The sequence below is a fragment of the Siphateles boraxobius genome, unplaced genomic scaffold (assembly GCF_051911475.1).
Source record: "Siphateles boraxobius isolate OS27281-9 unplaced genomic scaffold, OSU_SipBor_1 28, whole genome shotgun sequence".
Lineage (NCBI taxonomy): Eukaryota > Metazoa > Chordata > Actinopteri > Cypriniformes > Leuciscidae > Siphateles > Siphateles boraxobius.
In genome coordinates, this window is record NW_027508897.1 from 252,501 (window position 1) to 275,000 (window position 22,500).

At 38.0% G+C, this 22,500-nt stretch overlaps 1 protein-coding gene across 3 annotated transcripts in view; it reads left to right on the forward strand.

The window, feature by feature from the left end:
* The window catches only part of fmn2b (formin 2b), a 62,214-nt gene that overhangs the window by 25,495 nt on the left and 14,219 nt on the right, over nt 1-22,500 (forward strand). For all 3 annotated transcript variants that reach the window (XM_077245690.1, XM_077245691.1, XM_077245692.1), the window contains 9 exons: nt 1-465; nt 2,805-2,946; nt 8,171-8,258; nt 11,816-11,877; nt 16,378-16,469; nt 17,476-17,605; nt 18,542-18,688; nt 19,294-19,353; nt 19,437-19,557. The exon at nt 1-465 is cut by the window's left edge and continues 539 nt beyond it. In XM_077245690.1, the coding sequence (XP_077101805.1) occupies nt 1-465; nt 2,805-2,946; nt 8,171-8,258; nt 11,816-11,877; nt 16,378-16,469; nt 17,476-17,605; nt 18,542-18,688; nt 19,294-19,353; nt 19,437-19,557 (1,307 nt within the window). The remainder of the gene's footprint in view (nt 466-2,804; nt 2,947-8,170; nt 8,259-11,815; nt 11,878-16,377; nt 16,470-17,475; nt 17,606-18,541; nt 18,689-19,293; nt 19,354-19,436; nt 19,558-22,500) is intronic.

Here is a 22,500-nt window from a genome sequence, read left to right on the forward strand (position 1 = left end):
AATGAGTGCACCTCCTCCTGCGCCTCCTCTACCAGGAATGAGTGCACCTCCTCCTCCACCTCCTTTACCAGGAATGAGTGCACCTCCACCTTCTCTACCAGGAATGTGTGCACCTCCTCCTCCACCTCCTTTACCAGGTGCGCCGCCTCCTCCACCTCCTTTACCAGGGATGAGTGCACCTCCTCCTCCACCTCCTCTACCAGGAGTAAGTGGACCTCCTCCTCCACCTCCTTTACCAGGTTTGTCTGCACCACCTCCTCCACCACCACCACCTCCTCCATCTATGGCTCCCGGAGCTCCTGCGCCTCCTCTGACCTTTGGTTTGGGCTCTTTGCCTCCTCCGCTACCACTGGGTCTGTTCGCATTGGGAGCGATGCACGAGAAACCGCCTCGCAAGAGCCTTGTGGAGCCGCCGAGACCCATGAAACCGCTGTACTGGACACGCATTCAGCTGAACACCAAAAAGTACTTGTGCTTTACAACCATTTCCTTATTTTGATCTGTTCTGCTTACAAAAATCACCATGCTAATAGCCAAAACACTATAGTTATTGTAGTTTATACAGTTGCAATCGAAATTATCCAACCCCCATTGCAAATCGGGTTTATTGGCGGCATTTACAGACTGTTTTGCACTGAACAAATCAAGCAAGTACTTGAAATAGCTCAACATAACAAATATTTCAAGTGGTTTCCCCAAATGTAACTGAAAATGCAACTTTTAATGACTTCAAATTATTCACCTCCTTCATGGCAAGCATCTTTAGCACTCAGTAGAACAGCCTTTTGCTGTTATGAGCTTCTGCAAACGAGATGTATAACCATCTTATATAATAAGATGTATAACAGCAGCTTCTGAGCCGTTCCTCATGAGCAATGGCCTCCAGCTCAGGAATATTCTTGGCCTTCAGATCCCACCAGAGATTGTCTATGGGTTTCGAGTCAGGAGACTGTGATGCCACTGTATCTCCCAGGATCTTCTGCAAACAAGCCTGGCTGGAATCTGAGGAATGCTGGGGATCGTTGTCCTGTTGAAGGTCAAGCTTCGGCTTCCTCACTGGCGGCATGATGTTTTCTGCTTTCCTGATACTTCAGTGAATCATCTCTCCTTCCACACGCTGCAGGTTTCCAGAGCCGGAGGATATAGATCAGCCGCAGAGCATCAGGAGCTCCACATGCTGAACTGTAGACCGTGTTCATCACAGCTTATGCTTTATTCTTCCTCCTCAGACGCGCCGCTGAACCATAGAGCCGTTTTGTTTCATCGCTCCACAGAACAGAATCTCAAAACGTCTGTAGCTTATTGACATGATTTTGAGCACTTGTGCTTTTGTGTTAGTAGTGGTGCAGTCCTGGAGTTCTGTACGAGCTGAAACCTCAGTGTCTGTGACCACCAAGTCTTGCTGCAGGTCTTCTGCAGTCACTCCAGGGTTTTTCTGAACTGTTGATCGCTTCCTTTTTCTGGTAGTGTAAACACTGTTCCTGGAAAATGTAGTGTCTTCGCTATCTCTTTGTATCCTGTTCCTTGATTGTGAAGGGCGATGCTATCATCTTAACTTTTTGGAACATTCTTTTGACTTATTTCTAACATGCAGTCAAACGTGACACTCAACAAACCTCACCAGTTCAGATATTTCATGTGTTCTAGCTCAAGCACACCTGGTGCAGCTAATGAAGCCCTTGATTAGTGAGACAACTCCTGTTTTGCAGATTTGTGCTGTTTTGAGGGATTCTATTCAGGGGGGTGAATAATTTTGAGAATGCAGTAGTCATTAAAAGTTGCATTTTCAGTTAAATTTGGGGAAACCACTTGAGAAATTTTTGTTGTTGCTATTTCAATTACTTTTGTTTGATTTGTTCATTGCAAACAGCTGAAACGGGTTGAATAATTTCGATTGCAACTGTATGTTTATGCATTTAGCAGACCTTTTTATCCAAAGCGACTTACAAAAGCAATTCGTTAAAGATCAACCATTTTTTTAATATGCAATGCCACGTATTAAGGCAATAATATTAGGAGGCAAGCTGGAGAAGAGCAGACATGCAGATAATTTTATAGTGGCATTTAATGCGGCAATTATCACCATTTCTCACTAGCACTCATAGTTAGTGATTTGAGTTAATTTACTTCACTTAAGGCTGGATAGCACTATGCGACTTTTGCACAGACGAATTGAATTTGCCTGTTGATTTTGGTCTGTCGGAATTTATGGATTTTACAGAAAATCACGTGGTGTGTGATGGCACAGGCTCTGATTTTAGCTTCAGACTGTGATTCCAGTCTCCATCCATTTATAAAACCTGTGTCGTGTATTCCAGTCTTAAAGGGACAGTTCACCCTAATATTCTCCTTTTGTGGTCTGAAAAAGAAAGTTGCACGGCATTAGAACAACACCAGGGTGACTATGACTTTTTACTTAAAAAAAAAAACTTTTTACTAAAAACATTTTATTTCAAGTAATCACCCATGATTTTCACCTACTGAACCATAAAACCCACAGACACATTGAAGGAGAAACTTGCTACATCTACAGACCAGAAAAACACTAGCAACTCCCTAGCAACCAGGATACAATGCCCTAGCAACACCCTGTTAACCGCCCACAACTGCATGTCATAGTCAATGTTGATTAGAATGTAAATTATTTTATTCTGTGATCAGAAAGAGTTGTGAAACGAGATATAACTAAATTAAACGTAGTTATAGTTAGATGCATGTTCGATCGAGGGATTTGTTTTAATTCATGGTGATCTGCAAGAGAGTGCTTGTATAAATCTGTAAAAAATGTCTGATTTCCTCCGCAGGGACTTGAATTCTCTCGTATGGGAGACGATCGAGGAGCCATCCGTGGATTTTGAGGAGTTTGTCGAACTTTTCTCCAAAACGGCAGTAAAGGAGAAGAAGAAACCTCTTTCGGACACGATCAGCAGGTCGAAGACCAAGCAGGTGAGCGGAGGTCCGGTGTTATGTGTGCGGCTCGGGATCCAGCTTAAGTCCAGATAACTATTTCCATTACTCAGTTGTGATGTGTGTGTGTGTGTGTATGGATCCCGGCTCCTCTGCCGACAGCTGTGAGTTAATGTCGAGCTCTTGGCACCAGCGGAGGATTCCAGATCCCAGTTCCTGGAAGGAAATTTCCTGATTGGAAAAATGAGTGAAAGATCCCGTAAAAAGCGTGTTGCAATTCATGAATATCTCTATTTAATCGTATCTGTGCGCTTTGCACACTCAAATTTCTGTAACGGCTCATATGTGGTTGTTTTTTTATATTTTCTGCACCTGTAGTATGGATTTCTGTTTAAACGCATCAACACACTTCAACTTTTTTTTGTCATATAGCGCTTTATACAGTACAGATCGTTTCAAAGCAGCTTTACAGTAATAAACTGAAATGCAAACTTCATGAGATCAATTAATTAAATTATTCAGCTCAATTCAGTTCGCTTTTCACTCGATTCCCTGTCCCAAAGACAAGACTTTGAAATCAAAACAGTGCTGTATATCTGGATCTAGATTAAAAAAAAACATAAATAATGCATACAACGTGTTAAAGATGAATAGTTCGAGTCATTATTTTATTTATTTAGATTTCAAATAAATGTTGTATTTTATTTATTTATTGTTGTAATATTTAAATACATATAATTATTGTTTACAAAATAATTTATATTTACTAATGCATTTATTTAAATTTAAAGTACGTGTGTATTTTTATTTACATTGATAAATATAAATATTTAATCATGCATAATTCTATTTAATTTTATTTATTTTACATGCATTTCATTTAAATACGTTAATAAATATGTAATTGTATTTTAATGGTATAGTTTATTTCTATTATGCATTTTAAAATATAAATTCAACAATGAATTTAAAAGTCTTTGAATTTTTTTTAAACCGTTTTCTTTAAAACAGTTTTTGCGTTGTTAGAAATGTTTAATTGTCATTAAAACTGCCACAATGCATAAAATCAATGCAGCTCATTAATTCTCTTACTGAAATATACTGAATTATGATCTGTTATTCTCCAGATTCACTTTGTGTTCTGTTGATCTTTAAACATGTTCTTCATATGTGACCCCCCCACACACACACACACACACACACACACACACACACACACACACACACACATCTGTCTTAAACCACATGACGTTCCAACCACACTCGCCTGTGAACAGACCTGAGGTTAACCACACTAATGCTCGTACTGCTCAATGTTTGCATGTTTACAACTCATCCATTAACATAACATGAATTTTTTTTGTTTTTTTTGTTTACACAAAGCCTATCGATTCCCATCTGTCCATCAGCGTTCGAGGGCTGAACGAATGTGGCATCGGTGTGTCTGTTTAGGGGGTTTCTGGGAGAGAACGTTTGAGGTGTTTGGCGTCTGTGGCTTTCTGTGTTTCGAGGAACCGGAAGCACTTTGCCTGAACGCTGACGGATTATACGACTGTCGCCGTGTCTCATTTATTCACAGACTCGCTCATGCTTTCACTCAAAGCACCACAAGTGTAATAAGAAATGGGAAAATTTGGGATCTTTTAATCCTGAAGGAATGTTGTTGTTTTGTTTTTTTTGCCTCAATTTTTTTTATAGCTCATTAACCTGTTAATTGTTCCCCCCCTTTTTGAACGTAGATGTGAAAATACACTATCTGAACTTAGATGGCTGTAGTTTATTAATGAATCAATCACTTAAAAAGTTAGTTTACATTTACTGTGAAACAAATGTACTGTACTAAACATCTTTGTTTATACAAAATAATAATTTTTACTCCAAATTTGGAACATAACTTGGTTAGACGTATGGCTTTGATTTTATAGAAATTTTAAAGTTGATATCACAAAAATTGAGGTTCCTGTGAGATTTTTGTTTAGGTGCTTTACCAAAAACAGCCACCAGGCGACACACTCATTTAATGCGTCCTCTGTCACAGTTTGAAGCATGACTCTGCACACGAGTGGGAGGAGCCTGCTAAATTAATGATAATCCACGGCTAGCTGTGCATTAAACTATTTTAATACACGACGTGGAGGCAAAGAACCGGCTGAAGCGGAGTTCATTCAATTGGTTTAATGCACAGCTAGCCGTGGATTATCTCACTTGTACAATAGTATTTTTTCAGTTTAAAGCTGTTATCAATGTTTTGCAGCGCAATATTTGCCTAGACCTTGTTAGATCCAGCATTCTGCCTGTTGCAGTGCAGAAAATTTTGTCATTTGAAAAATGACTCCGCCCACTAAAATATTTTAAAGTCCCCTTGTAGTCAATTTTACGGTTCTATGAATATGCAAATGAGCCCCGCCTCCACTCACTCACTCACTCAGAGATCCACTGGTTGACGATCACACGTTGATCTGATTGGTTACAAGGTAGTTTGTGACGTCAGAAACACCAGCGATTTCAAAGCGTGTTTTTGAGACTGTCTTTGGTTCACTGCAGTTTTAAGGAGAAAATACTCAGCAATGCTGTCGACTTATGAATTTACACATGGATTGTCTTAAAGCATATTAAAAACACCACATAGACACATAAACAACATTTAAAAGCTTTATTTTCTTTCACCACAGGGCGACTTTAAGATGCGTTTCCCATGAAGTAACGGTGCCTAATCTCAAAACTATTTTCACAGGATGATTTTTCAGTTTAACCTTTCAAATGATTCCTAATTTATGATGATTGCTAAAATATGTGATGGCAATAAAGTGCACGAAGCGTCCCGCTGACAGTGAACCGGCTGCGGTTCTGCGTTTGATATGGTAATCCTGCAGAGCGAGTCCTGCGCTGATGTGCTCGTGGTGTTTGACGGGTCTGGAGGTAATTTGTCTCGCCGAAGGGCCGTTTGACCTGAAAAACATCCGCGTCTCCTGTTTAATGCAGAAGAACTGGCCTTTTTCTTCACTCTCATGATTTAAACATGATCTCAGAGGGAAATAATTGGAGACTCGTTTCCGTATCTGTCAAAAGTTGCCCGGCAACAATTTCTTTTGATAAAGTAACGTGTTTTGTTTGGTGTAATTGCCTGGAGTTGATAATTGTGGCGTTTTGCCCTGTAATGCAGTCGTGACCTTTTTTTCTTCGCCGATTGCTCGTGTTTTTGCTGCAGGAAAGGTTTGAAGGTTGATTAGACGCATGGAGAGAGAGTGTGTGCACGATCGCATGCTTCTGCTTCTGTCTAGTTTGTGTTTAATGTGTTTTAAGAGCGAAATCAACAACCGAAAAAAAGCCAAAGCGTTTTTTAAAGCTCATTTCTTCGCAACTTTAAGTTTTCTTTTTTTAATGTTTTCTTTTTTTATTATTATACAAACAAAGATACTATTTACAGGTGACAGATACAAAAAAAGGCATCAAAACATGCATAACAGCCGTGTGTGTGTGTGTGTGTGTAGTAAGTGAGAGTGTAAGTGTAACTGGGTGTGTGAGCGGCAGCATATAAACAAAGGAACATCTAGAGATGTATAACAAACATAATGGTAAAAAACACATATTGATGACTATAATAATGATGATAATAGTAAAAATGAGGATGAGGAAGATATAAAAAAAATATAGTATTATATAATAGTAATAATAATAATAATAGCTGGATAGATAGAGAGAGATTTCATTTGTCGTTGTACAATTGTACATAAAAAGGAAATTTTTAGACTTTCCAACGTATACAGTTAATAATTAAGTTCATATTGCAATCAAAGGCCATATTGCGCATTATTAAATAAAGTGCTCATTGTAATATTTAACTTAAATTGTCTTGTATGTCAAGAATGTGTTGTGGTGATGATTTGGGGATGTGTTGGTAATAGTATTAGTAGCAATAATAACAACAATAATAATAAACTCATTTCATCAGGAAGGTTAGAAGATAAGTAATAGTATTAGTGATAACAATAATGATAATAAGGCTATTAATAATATGGTATTAAAGGCTGCCTCTGATATCTCCGTGTCCACGGTTCAGTCAAAATAAATAAAGTGTTTCTCATGTAGTCTCGGCTTGTTTGTTCACAGGAATCTTTCTCATCTACAGAAACTTCCCGTTGAGATGCTGAAGCTGTGTGTTTTTCACATTCAATTGTGGTTTCGGGTCCAGATCAGTTTGTGTGAGGTGTATTGTGTTCTGGTTCCTCTCTGACGTCAAGCCCGTGATCGATCACACACACACAGCGAGCGAGCGCCATGTTCCTGTCGGGCGGGTTTATGATCATGTGATCATGTTTGCATGCGCAGACGGACCTTTATTGTCTTCATGACTGATAAAGATCAGCGCTGAATGAATTGGGTTTTGTTGAAGTCGAGGCGAAACCACTTTTCTTTAAAAATAAGCACATAATGACCAAATAGATGCAATTACAGACATACAGACGCTGAGTCAATGTTCTTCTGTCGGGATCTGACGGTTGACTGACGTTACATAATGTTTGTTTCATTAAGTATTTAGTTATTTGGAAGCAATTAAAGACTGAAGTTTTCAAACTTCGATCATTTGCAAAAAAAGGGACTTCATTTGTTACAATTTCAAAGCTGTACCAAAATGAGTTTATGCAAGTCACATGTGAGTAAAACTGTCCTCCTATTGGTCAGAGTTTCCTCTGCATCATCCATCAAGATGATTGACAAGTTCACTAAGATTGTGGCTTAATCTGTAGCTGTTGAGACATGCAAATACTTCGATCATTCCGGCTTAAACATATATATATATATATATATATATATATATATATATTTCATCAGTTAAAGTATATTTAAAACTCACCCTGCGGCTCAAACGGCCGGAGATTTTGATCATGATGCCCTCCTGTTTTGAGAAACACCCGCTTGAAGTGCCTAATTTATATCTTTATTATGTGAAAAAAAGTAAGTAAAAGCATTAAGGCACTTGAGCTCATGTTATATTGTGTATAGCAATGTTGCATCATCTACATTGTAATGATTTGTTTAAGTTACTTGGAATTTCTGACTGAAAATATCTATGTGCATCTATCATGTCTTTATCCGTCTGGGAACTCTTCAAGCACAAGTGCTTAATCTGGATGCTTATATTATGTGACAAAGGTTTTTAAAAAGCGGTAAGGCACTTGAGGCTGTAAAGCAATATTTTCCATGCATTATTTTGCAGTAAATGGAGTCAGAGTGTGTGTGTGTGTGTGTGTGTGTGTTTCAGGTGGTGAAGCTGCTGAACACCAAGCGCTCGCAGGCGGTGGGGATTCTGATGTCCAGTTTACATCTCGACATGAAGGACATTCAGCACGGTGAGCGGATCTTCAGCCGTTATTATACTTATGATCGCCTTTTCATACTTTTGGCGTTGAGAATCCGGGATCCAGTTGTGCATCACCGGTAAATCTGACGTCGAACCGCCCCGAAGTTCTTCTGTTGGACAGGTGGTCACCTGACTTCTGCGCACTGTTGGACAGGTGGTCACATGACTTCTGCGCACTGTTGGACAGGTGGTCACCTGACTTCTGCGCACTGTTGGACAGGTGGTCACCTGACTTCTGCGCACTGTTGGACAGGTGGTCACCTGACTTCTGCGCACTGTTGGACAGGTGGTCACCTGACTTCTGCGCACTGTTGGACAGGTGGTCACATGACTTCTGCGCACTGTTGGACAGGTGGTCACATGACTTCTGCGCACTGTTGGACAGGTGGTCACCTGACTTCTGCGCACTGTTGGACAGGTGGTCACCTGACTTCTGCGCACTGTTGAACAGGTGGTTACATGACTTCTGCGCACTGTTGGACAGGTGGTCACATGACTTCTGCGCACTGTTGGACAGGTGGTCACCTGACTTCTGCGCACTGTTGGACAGGTGGTCACCTGACTTCTGCGCACTGTTGAACAGGTGGTCACCTGACTTCTGCGCACTGTTGGACAGGTGGTTACATGACTTCTGCGCACTGTTGGACAGGTGGTCACATGACTTCTGCGCACTGTTGGACAGGTGGTCACCTGACTTCTGCGCACTGTTGGACAGGTGGTCACATGACTTCTGGTCAGGTTTGAGTCGGCCAGATTGCTTGCGGTCACCAGTGGGTCGAGGTGAACGTAAAGCTGGAGGTCATGTGTGTTTTTTCTTCTGGCTCTTCCATTTGAATGCTCGTCTGGGTATTGACGTGTGTGAGTCTCGAAGGCATTCTCTGTGTGGCAGCGAGTGTTTCCTGATCTCCTGATAGCCTGCAGGTCCATAACATATCAGATGGACCCTGGACGTGAACCTCCTGAACAAACTCTAGTGCTGAAATAACTCCCGCACACACACACACGACACACACACACACACACACACTCAACTTTAACTAGCGTTAGTAACGTGATTGTAATTATTATCACTAACTGTTAAACTTTTGTTTATTTTTTATTATTATTATACATTTTATTAAAGGCGCCTTTCATGGCACTCAAGGCCACCTTACAAAATCCATAAAAGCAATGATATTAAACAATAAAAACAGTACATTAACAAACATCAAATCACATAAAAGGCTGCCTAAACAGATGAGTTTTAAGATGAGATTTAAAGACTAGAACTGTTGCGAACTTCTACAGGAAGTGAGTTCCATAAATGTGGAGCCGCATATCCAAAAGCTCGTGACCCCATAGAAGTCGCCCGAAAGCGTGGAAGAACAAGTGTAAGTGCAGAAGCCGATCTTAAAATGCAGATCTAGAAGATTTGAAGGAGCCAAGTTAAGTGCTTTGTAAGTTAAAAGTAAAGTTAAGTTAAAATTTACATAGAATTTAACTGGGAGCCAATGCAAATCCTGTAAAACAGGAGAAATGTGTTCAGAAGCTGCGGCATTTTGTACCAACTGTAATTTATGAAGAGGTTTGGAAGGAAGCCCATAAAACAAAGCATGATGTTACGAGCGTGCACAAGCGTGGCAGAACTCTTGAGTGACAGGACACGACGCAGACGATTTATATTCCTAATATGAAAAAATGCAGAACGGGTAACACTGTTAATGAGCTTCAAAATGACACCTAAACCTTTAACCTGATTAGATCTATTACCACAGAAGAAATATTTGACTTGGATATTGCATTTTTTTAACCAACGAGAAGAATTTCTGTTTTACTACTATTCAATTTGAGAAAATTACTTGAAAACCAATTTTTTCATTCACTTAAGGCGAGACACTACAGGTGAATAGGGTATTTTTTTTAACTAGCAGATATCACCATGAAACTTTGCCAGTTGATTCTACATTAAGATGAGAAAAAAATGTATTACAAGTTTTCTGTAATTTAATGTTTAAATATGCAAATTAGACATTATCTAATTAAATATGCGCAAATCTGCATATATTTTAAAAAACGAATCTGAGTATTGGATAAAGCCAGGTTCAAAATTATTTTTTCATTGTGTTCACATATTAGATGGGAAAAAAATTACAGAGGGATTTATGGATATCTACTTTTGTTATCCTGTAAATCAGAATATACTGCCAATAGCCTTAAAAAAATGATTTTCGACATGTTTTTTGGAATAAAATGTTATGTAAATCAGGCTAAGAATAATATATTTACAAATCCCTCTGTAAATGTCTTCATAATATAACTAGGTACAAGACTGGAAAGTTTGGTGTATATAGGTGCTACTGACGTGGAGATTTCGGACTTGGAGTGAGAGAGAAAAGTCATTTTGAGAAAACGGGCTTTAAAGAATTAGCATCAGCCAATGAGATCGCGCATTTAGAGTAAAATCCCCCCTTTTACTTTCGCGATTGGTTGCTGATAAAAAGGAAATGACCATATTTGGATCCGGCAGTATTGTACAGCAGAGAGCAAGCTTTCTAACGGTGTGTGTGATGACAGAGTGCAGATCGCGATCGCGGAGCAGAAGGATGATTTATAACGACAACTTTTGATGAGTTTATGAGAAATCTACAGACGCAAACAGGCAAAGTGTAGTAAAATAAAGACCTAAATGTGTATTTCTGACTTTTTTTCACCACAAGTCTGAAAGAAGACATGTTATTGAAGACAAATATCCTAAAATCTCAAAATTGACCAGTGAAAAAAAAACGATGTTTTTGCCTACCGTGTCTCGCCTTAAGCACTCACCAAGAGCAGAAGAGGGAAACTTTGAAGGTTTCGGAAGACAGATAAAGTTGGGTGTCGTCAGCATAATGAAAATGAATATCATATTTCCTAAAGATGATGCCAATTGGTAAAAGATCAATAATAAACAACAGAGGTCCCAAAACAGAACCCTGGGGAACACCAGTGACTGCATTGGTGGGTTTTGATTGAGTGAATGCGGTCCGTGAGATGGGAACGAAACCGCTTAAAGATATACCAGTAATTCCTACAGATTCCAGTCAGTTTAAGAGTATAGAATGTGAAATGGCATCAAATGCTGCACAAAGATCACGAAGTAGAAGTATTGATAAAACTTGACACCCACTTATCTTTTTTGTACGTTGCCCGCCAGCAATTTTGATTACTTTCACAAAACTTTAGAATATTTTGTAGTATGTATATCTGAACATGCAAAAGAAAGGAGGACAGACCGTCTGCTTTTAAACTACAAAATGTTGATATTAAAAAAGAATGCATGAATCTAGAATGAAACATTTAAAGTGGGTAAGTTTAATAATAAAGCAACATTTTAAACAAAAAGGTGAGAAAATCATGTTTTTGTCAAAGATGGGTTGGGATTCTGAGCGATGATCAAACCGCAGATGCAGATCGTTTCATTCTGTAACATTCAGTAAAGTTTGATTTATATGCTGTTGAATGTTTGGTTTTTACATGTAGGATGATGATGATGATGATGATGATTTCTGTCTGTTTTTCTGTCTCCAGCGATCCTGAATCTGGATAATACTGTGGTTGATCTGGAGACATTACAGGCCCTCTATGAGAACGTAAGCAGAAAATCTCTCTTTCTCTTACACACACACACACACTCACAATTTTTAGGTTTTCTCTCTCACTCTCTCTCTCAAAAATTTGCTTTATTAGCATGACTCTAGCACAATGTTGCTAAAGCATTAACATATATTAATAATAAAAAAACACACACATATATATATATATATATATATATATATATATATATATATATATATATATATATATATATATATATATATTAGGGCTGTCATTTAAACGCGTTATTAACGGCGTTAACACAAAACCATTTTAACGGCGTCAATTTTTTTATCGCGAGATTAACGGTCTTTTTGGCCTAGCAAACTTTGTAGGTTTTTTTTCCACATGCTTTTGCAACAGGATGCAACATGCTCGGCGCTGCCATTCGTTTCAATGGCTTGCGCCGCGCAAGGACGTTTTGTTGCTTCGTCGACCAAAGCGCAAGCGGATCTAGCTACACCGGAAACAAAACAACAGGCACGCCGCACACACTTGTTTGGGCTTGCGAGCCGGCCAAATAGTTGGTTAACGTTACGTTTTGAGTGGATGACGAGCGCGATACGCCGAAATGGATGCCAATAAGATTCTGAATGGAAAGTTTACTTTTAAAAAGTTGCCAAATGGTTACATTGGCAAGACCAAAGTGATCTGTGTGTGTTGTCATTGTGAACTGAGCTATCATCATCGCAGCACGTCCAGTCTGAAATACCACCTGATGATGCCCAAGCACACACACACACAGCTGATGCGAATTCTCCGGCCCCTCGTCAATATCAGCACCTCGTCAGTATTTCTCTCACCCTTTTATTGATGGACAGTGTTACATTGTGTGAGAGATTATTTGCTCCAAGTGAGAATGTTAGTGTGAAATTGAACACAATATATGCCAATGTTGTTTTCAATAAAAAAACAATTGCACAAAGCAAGCCGATCCACTTTTCCATGTTGATGAGAGCATTAAAATGAGAAAAAATAATGGGACAAAAATAAATCAAGAGACATTTAGAATAGATAAAAATGTGCGATTGATTGCGATTAATCACAAGTTAACTATGACGTTAATGCGATTAATCGCGATTAAATATTTTAATCGTTTGACAGCAACTATATATATATATATATATATGTATGTGTATAGATCATGTCATATGTAACATAAATAAACCCATCTGAATAAATGAAGCGGGTCTCTCTAACATTGTAAATGGCTAAAACATATTTGGTAACGCTTTAGTTTAGGGTCCAATTCTCACTATAAAACTAGTTGCTTATTATCATGCATATTACTAGGATATTGGCTGTGTATTAATACTTATAAAGCACATATTAATGCATTATTCTGCATGACCATATTCTACATCCCTTAATCTTACAATACCTAAACTTAACAACTACCTTACTAACTATTAATAAGCAGTAAAGTCGTAGTTAATAGTGAGAATCGGACCCTAATCTAAAGTGTGACCACATATTTTGCAGCTGTGCTGTCATCAAGTACAGTATGAAGGACATTTTCTCAATGAATGATGGAATCAATGTTTCAGATCTGGGAGAAATGTTTCTTACGCCGTGATATTTAGTACAGATGAGTAGAAAGAGTTTCTCATCCTCTATTTGCTGTAGATCACATTATCTGTCCATGTTTATTTGTCTTCCTCTCTCTATTTCTAGATCATGTCACTTAATCTGTATTTGGAGAGGATTTGTCTTTCTTTAAATTGTTAATATAATAGATAATTGGCCAATTTAGTGGTTCTATTTAGGGTCGAATAACATTGGAGTTTATTTTGGAGGTCAAAATGTGTTTTTAGTGAAGCCTAATTGAGCCCTGCAGGCGTCGCTGGACCGGCTTGTCAACCCCTGAAACGCTTTTGGCTATTTCTAATTGTAGTTTTTCTAGTTTTTAATTTTATCCCAATTTTTTAAATGTTGTACTAATCCCCAAATTTCACATCCGTATAGAATAATTGGTTTTATTATTGAATTATATAATCTTTTTCCAGGTTTAATGGCAACATTGTGACTACCACTGATGCTTTTCTACATTATGATGTTTTTCATTGTTGAAGTTTGTTGAATGTGTGTGTGCAGTGATCATGTGACTCAAACACATCATGCAGGAATTTCATATCAGAAATCACACACCTGTAGTTTAGATCAATGTGAAGAAATGTTCCTCAGAACGATATGATGTCTGAAAAACTCAAACATTTCTGGAAGCAAACACGATGTCTGAAAATCTTCACACGCACAATCCCGAAATATATTAGGGATTGTGTAAAAAAATTCCCAAAAAAGCACTTGTGGAGAAAATCACCCCATTTGAACACAGCGTTCTGACACATGCTTTGATTAAAGTAAGAAAAGTGCAGCTTTTGTTTTAGTATGAGCTGCTTTTGCATAAATATCATGTATTTATTTTAAAGCATCACGTGCCAAACTCCTTGAACTGTGGTAAGATTCGATCCCGATAGTCTTCAGATTGATCATCTGTCTGTCGAGGAGGAAACGTTAAGATGTTTTCGTCTGGCTCGCTCCGTAATTATGAAATCCAGACCCGTTCCAACGGCCAAAAAAAGAGAAACAGTCTTTTGCAGTCAGACTCCAGTAATGCACCTAATGATCGCACTAATGCGTTTTTTTCCCCTCGTTTTATGAGTGCTAGTTTGCAGTCTGGCACGTATACAGATGTCAGTCGCGTATATATATCAAGCCTCGATCCTCTAGCAGTCGTATCTGTATATTGTCTTTTGATATCTGCCTTTGAGTCTGCGTTTGAAGGCGCTCGTGGCCGAGCCTGCGTGAAGCTGCTTCATATTAAAAGTATTTACACTTAAAACTCGATAAAGGGGAGGCAGCTCTGGTGTAATCACCGCGTTTGAAGTGCTGTGTGTGTGTGTGTATATATATAGATCTCGTGATGATGCTTAATGGAGCCGAGAACTTTTCCCAGAGTTTATATTCACGCCTGAGCCGTACACAAGTCGCTCTCCTGAACCAAAGTGTTTGTCTTAGCCTCATTTTTCCTGTGCTTCTCTCTCGTGTCTGAGAGCGAGAGCAGTTTTCTCTCTTTGATCACCTTCCTGATGCCCTAAGCCGCTCGGCTGTGTGCGTTTCTGTGCCGTTTGATGTCGGCCGGTTTGTTTATGAAGGTATTTACTCTGCAGTTCTGCTCCGAGGGAAACTGCCGTCTGTGTGGCGAAGGCTGAATCTCTCGCACACCTAGTAAACGACGATGAGACGGGGAAACTTGCGTTTTAAAGATCTGCTGCGCTCAAAACACTTGATATGGAGATTTTTAATCCATTTTGAACATTATTTTGACACGACTGGTCTGAACGTCGTCTAATTGGATGTGCATACGCATGATAATGCAAATTCCATCTAATTGGATATGCTTATACGTGATGCAAATTTAATCTGATTGGATATGCATATATGCAATGATGTACAGGCAATCTGATTTGAGCTTCACAGCTGCTGTTTGTCTCAAATGCATCTTGGAGGTTTTTAAACATAATTAGCTGATCAGTAATAATCCATGATGATAATTTTTCAAACCAAATTGGATTGACAATTATTAATTTTCTAATTAAATATGCACTTAATTCACATACATTTCCAGACCAGAAACATTGCATAAAGCCAGTTTCAAAATTCTTCGAAATTTGTTGGCATATTAGTGTTAAAGGTTTTTGGATTCTGGAAATCTCTTTTTATCACTCTTAAATCAGAAAATACTGTCAACAGCTAGAAAGCAAATACGTTTTCGCTGTTTTTAAGAGTAAAATATTGTATAAATCAGGTGAATGGTGTGTATGTGTGTATATATATATATATATAAAGAAACCTTCAGAATATAGATATAAAACTGTGAAGTTTTGTGTGTAAAACTTCTGAAATGGAGATATGGATTGATATTTTAAACTACAGACGTAATCTGTAGGAAGACAAGTTATGGTAGTTAAGTAGAGCACAAAACTGAGCAGTGCACGAACAAACAATGGTTTTGCCTGTTGTTGTAAACATGAACAGCGGCAGGAAGGTTTCTCTGGTCTCTCTATGCTGTGCTGTGGTTGGCTAGTGTGTCTCTGTCTTTACGGTGTCAATCGCGTCTGGCTGTTTGATGTACTTTCACAATACCACATTTTCCATAATTTGCGGCACCAAACTCCGTTTCTGTTGTTCTTTTGCTCGGAGAGAGAAGGAAACTCATGAGACGGTGCAGCTTTTATTGGACTCTGGCTTCCTAACGACTTTGATTACGCTCTGTTCTCCTTCCAAACGAACCCAAATAATAATGCGGCTAAACGCAAGAACCCCAGTGTGCATGTGTGTGTGAAGTACAGTGGACGCTAAACTGATTACACTGAGATTTTTGACCATCATAAATAAATGTAGATGTTTCAGTTTATCGTCCAGAAGCATTACTAGTGTTTTTGAGTTGTGAAATAATGGTTTGATTGTGTTGAAATGCTGTTTTGTGTTTTCAGAGAGCCCAGCAAGATGAGCTGGACAAAATCGAGAAACACGTCAAATCCTCAAAAGACAAAGGAGGAGCCAAACCTCTGGACAAACCGGAGCAGTGAGGATCAAAACACACTTAAACACAGTTCATATCTTTCAAAGTTAACAGGGAAGGTTCTCTCAAAGAACCAGTAACGTTAATCAAACGTTTGTTTAATTAGCTGGTGTTCTCAATGTTTTATACATCGTTAATTAAATGTTCTGAAATGTTTCAGTTGAATGTTTTTTAAACGTTACTTGTTTCAGAACGTTCAGAGAACATTCAAAAGTAACATTCCCATAGTTTGAAGAATGACACAATGTAATGTTCCCTACATCTGAGATCATGTGTTTTAATGCATTATACTTTCTAAAGGTGAAATCAAGTGTTATGATTAATTATAACTAGCGTTGCGACGGATCGCAGCTGATCCTGATCTGAGAGTGTGTGTCAGTTTCGTCAGTCTTAAAGTGACAGTAGACTAATATTCCTGCTGTTGTCTGCGTCATTAATGTTAATAAAACAACAAAATACAGTTTTAACAAAGATGAAACTATATTTAATTTCTACAGTGAACAAATAGTGTTATTTTACATTTAGGCTTAATTATTAATTTCTGTACCTGAATACTACTGTTTATAGACTGTAACTTTTGTTATTTAGTATTGATCTCTGCTTGTAATTTGTGTATTTGTTCTTATTTTATTACTGACTGTTCACTTGTTTTTAATAATGTTTGAACTTTATCAGTTATGCTAGTAGATTTTGCTGTGGTATTGAAGAACTCCCCCCCCATATATATATTTTTTTTTGCTGATCCTTAAATGATCCGAACTGTGAATTTTGTGATCCGTTCCACCACTAATTGTAACCACTGTTATAATGAATCATAAGATCATAAAATGCATTATAAGATGCGTTACAAGGCATAATATTTGTATTAAAATACATTTAGAATGCAAGATGTAAAGGTTTTGTTAGCTGGAAATTAGTCAGGTGATCTCTTAATTTTGTGAGCAATTTTGCAGAATTGTGCGAATGTATAGCTCAAAATGCTTTATACCTTTGATTTTTTTGCTCACAGGTTTCTCCATCAGCTCTCCCAGATTCCTGATTTCTCCGGACGAGTCTTCTGCATTCTCTTTCAGTCGACCTTCTCCGAATGCATCTCGTCTGTTCAGCGCAAACTCCAGATTCTGCAGAGAGTCTGCAAGGTACTGCAAAAAAGCAATCAGCACAACGACAAACCACTGGATTAGTGGGATTCTGTCCAATTCTTAATCCAGCATCTTGATCAGTTGTAATGATTCATTTGAACCAGTTTTGTGAATCAAATACTGGAATCGTTGGTCTGAATCAGGCAGACAACTTGCTTTCTCACTGAATCGACTCAGATGATTCACTTGCTCAATGAATTGACTCAGATGGCTCACTTGCTCACTGAATCGACTCAAATGATTCACTTGCTCAATGAATCGACTCAGATGGCTCACTGAATCTGTTTTAATAAGCTTTGTGTTCATGCTAATTGAGCATAAAAAATACATTTATGGGACAGTTCATGGCAGATTTTGTTGCTGATTTGAAATATGTTATTTGATTGTGAGTTTGGTGAGCAAGTTACCGAATATATTCCGATGATTCGCTCTGCTCTGAACTGCATGTTGTTTTGTATGATAATAGTTTCAGGGTTGGTTTCAGTTGGTGCCCACTTATGAAAAAACACAATCAAGTCAAGCCACATTTACACTGGAGGTCTCAAATTTGGAATAATTATGATTTTGTCTTCTGCTCACCTGCATTTATTTGATCAAAACTGCAGTAAAACAGTGAAATATTATTCCACTGTAAATCAGCAGTTTTCTATGTGAATATATAGTAAAGTGTAATTTATTCCTGTGATCAAAGCTGAATTTTCAGCATCATTACTCCAGTCTTCAGTGTCACATGATCCTTCAGAAATCACTATAATATGATGATAGTCGGTATTAATACTTGTCTTTTAAAACCCAGTCCTCGAGTAAACACTGATTCTAACAGACACTCGTTCAGACGTCACACACACACACACCCACGGACGGTCCAGTTTTGTTCTGAATCCGCGTGTGTGTGTGTGTGTGTGTGTGTGTGTGTGTGCGCTTCTCCTCCAGGCTGTTCAGAGCGGTTCTGGAGTTCTGCAGATTCTTGGTTTAGTTTTGGCGTTTGGTAATTTCATGAATGGAGGGAATCGATCCAGAGGTCAAGCAGACGGTTTCTCCCTCGACATCCTGCCCAAACTCAAGGATGTCAAGAGCAGCGTAAGAGACACACACACACACACACACACACACACACACACACACACACACATTCACTCATTCACACACACACACACACACACACACACACACACACACACTCACTCATTCACACACACACACACACACACACACACACTCACACACACATTCACTCATTCACATACACACACACACATTCACTCATTCACATACACACACACACATTCACTCACACACACATACACACACTCTCACACACACACACACACACACACACACACTCACTCATTCACATTCACACACATTCACTCAGACACACACACACACTCACTCATTCACATACACACACTCTCACTCACATACACACACTCACACACACTCACTCATTCACATACACACACTCTCACTCACATACACACACTCACACACACTCACTCATTCACATACACACACTCTCACTCACATACACACACACACACTCACTCATTCACATACACACACTCTCACTCACATACACGCACTCTCACACACTCACACACTGTCACACTCTCTCACAAGTTCACACAAACATGTGCATGCACACAAACACACACACTTTTTGACTTTTCTCCTCTGGTTTTCAGGACAACAGTAAAAGTCTTCTGGCATACATTGTGTCGTACTACCTGAGACACTTTGATGAGGTGAGGTTCATATACGAGGCTCTCACAGAACAGCATAATCTTTACTAGTCTTCAGTGTGTGTGTGTGTGTGTGTGTGTTTCAGGACGCGGGCAGGGAGACATGTGTGTTTCCGCTCCCAGAACCTCAAGACCTGTTCCAGGCCTCTCAGATGAAGCTGGAGGACTTCACTAAAGATCTGCTGAGACTCCGGAAAGATCTGCGAGGTATAGTTCACGTGTGTGTGTGTGTGTGTGTGAGACTCGATGTACAGGACCTGATACAGATGCCCACGCTAAAAAGGATCTTAATTCTGCTAAAGATCTTCCAGATTCATCTCTGATCTTCCAGTGTTTTTGTAGTTTAAAGGGATTCTTGTGAAAAAACATGAAGTTTAAAGGTTATTGATTGTAGTTTGAATTTGGTTTGTTGCTACAGTGTCAGATCAACATAAGAACTTAGCGTTAGCGTTGTGATCCGTCTCTGTTAAAACACAGTTTTGGGCCTGGAAGTTGTGAACACTTTTGATTTATATGATATTTGGATTTTTGTAATTTAAAATTTGCCATGAAAATAGCCTTGGAATAGTTAGCATGCCTTTACTTCACATTATTTCTCTCTTCGTGCATTTTACTGTACCACTTTAACGCAGTTCCTCAATTGTTTTAATTAAAAGATTGTCTTTAGTTTGCGTCTCTGGCACGGCCTCGATCAATCACACACACACACGCTCCAGGGAACTCTCTGATTGGCTGTCTTCATTTCTTCATGCGGTTACAGAGCTGACAATCAGCACAGACACACATCATCAGTGCCATATCCAGAGAAATCGAGTTTTGCATTGTGAAACACCGCTGAAAATGGAAAGAGAAAAACTGATAACTTTGTAAATTAAATTTCAATTCACTTTAATTTATTTGAATAGAATTTTTCACAATACACATCGTTCCAAAAACAGTTTTACAGAAAGTGTCCACATTACAGTTTACAGAGATCTGTTATCAGAGGTGTATAAGTTATGTATTTCAGAAATGTACATATACAAAATCACAGTTATCTAAAAATGTATTAATTTAAACAATGTAATTTAATGCAGAAACGATGAGCTCATTGAAGTAATAAATACTTGTTTGTTAACAAATGATTATGATATTTAGAAAAACAACAGTACTGAACATTTAGCTCTGGAAAAAACTGACTTTAATAATCCGTTCCTCTGGATTTAATATTTATAGGTAAGTGTTTAAGGGGGAAAAAATGATAAACTACTGATAATATTTCTTCCCATTTTCAAAATAGTCATGTATTTGCAGATATTGTCAAACAAAAAAGATGCGATGTTTCTATCCTACAATAATGCCAAGAAAACAAGTTCATATTCATTTTAAACATCTCAATACTAATGCTTTAACTTTAGAAGAATTAAGAAATCAATATTTGGTGTTGTAACACTGATTTGCATCTGTTTTGTTATTCAAATCAGAGTAAAATGTTCAAAAAAATGTAAATTAATAATTTTGTTTATATAAATACACACATGCATGTATATACTTAAGAAATATTTGCATGCATTTATTTATACATAATTTATAATATCTATAAATATTTTATCTATAAATAACATATTTCTTAAATATATACATGCATATGTGTATTTATATATACAAATAATTTTACACAGTACACACACACTGGCCCTCATTTATCAAAAGTGCGTACACCAAATTTCCAGCGTACACCCAAAACCACGCTGACTTTGAGATTTATAAATATGGACGTTGGCGTACGGCACGCTCGAATCCTACGCCAGGTCAGGAGGTGGTGTACATGTACGCACGTTTTGAGTTAGTGCGGAAATGCGCAGAAAAACAATTCCTAACACCACGAAACGCACTGACAAACTAAAAGACATGAGGAGCTCTTTTCCAAAACGCGATAAACGCCATTTTTTAAAATGCATTTGTATTTTATTTCTATTGATAAACTAGTGTTGTGTCTGCAAAGATGAAATTGATGATCACCATCTCCGTAGTGAACGCGCCTATAGAGAGAGTAGCCTATTTCTTTTCGTTTATAATTGTTTCGTTTAAAGACATTTCAAGCTTTCTTTATAGATATATTTCTCATGTCTGTGAGGCATATACTGAGTTTCGGTTAATTTGTGATGAGATGCGCTCCAGTTCACGTGCAATGCAAGGGACCGCACACGCGCCTCCATGTCATGACTCAGGATTATATTTTCTGCTATTTGCTTCTTATTTATTAAATCCAGGCAATTGGTTGATGAAAAATATATTAAAATTAAGATACAATTTATACAAAACGAAATTCACTTTAAAGAAAGGCAAAACAAAACTTAATTAAGTGGCCAAAATCATGTCTGAGCATGTCTCCCGATATATTGCGCATCCTATCTTAGCCTATGATCACTTTTCATAATCAACATAGATGGGGACAAAATAACATTATTATTTTTTAACAAATATGAAACTAAATGCACTTAGTTAATGGCTACAACCGTAGCCTAATAGTAGGCCTGAATATTGTTATTACTTTTTTCAAGTTCGGCACAAATTGCTATTAGCCTAAATGTGTTACTAAATGATTTGAATGTATTTTTAACATTGTTGTATTTAAGGACTGTATTTGTGTGTTATTTTTAAATTATTTGTTTTATGTGGTGGACAATATTGGAACGTGACATTGGAAATATTTATTTTATTTTTAATATTTAATTTATTTTAATATTTATTTTGTTTGGCTTTTATTTATTTCATGCAGTTGCACTTATTTAATTTATATTAATTTATAGTATGAGTCCCTGATTATATGTTGCATGTTCTCTTGTTGTTTTTTAGACAAAAAATGGATGGATTTATAGCGTTTTGAAAAAAAAAATACAATTAACTTTGAATTTATCATCAACAATATTGTTGTTTGATTTAATAATAATTTTTCATGATGGTGATGGTCTGGATCTCCAGAGAAGTGTCTCCTCTTTGCCGTCTTCCGTGTGTCCATGGCGTAAATGAGGGCGAGGGGGAAGCGGAGACTTGAATATATAGGGGCGTGTTATTCTAATGACGATCGTTTTCAGCCGCGGCATTTATCAAGGGCAGGTGTTGCGTACACCTGGATTTCAGAGGTACACACAGCTTCATAAATCAGGC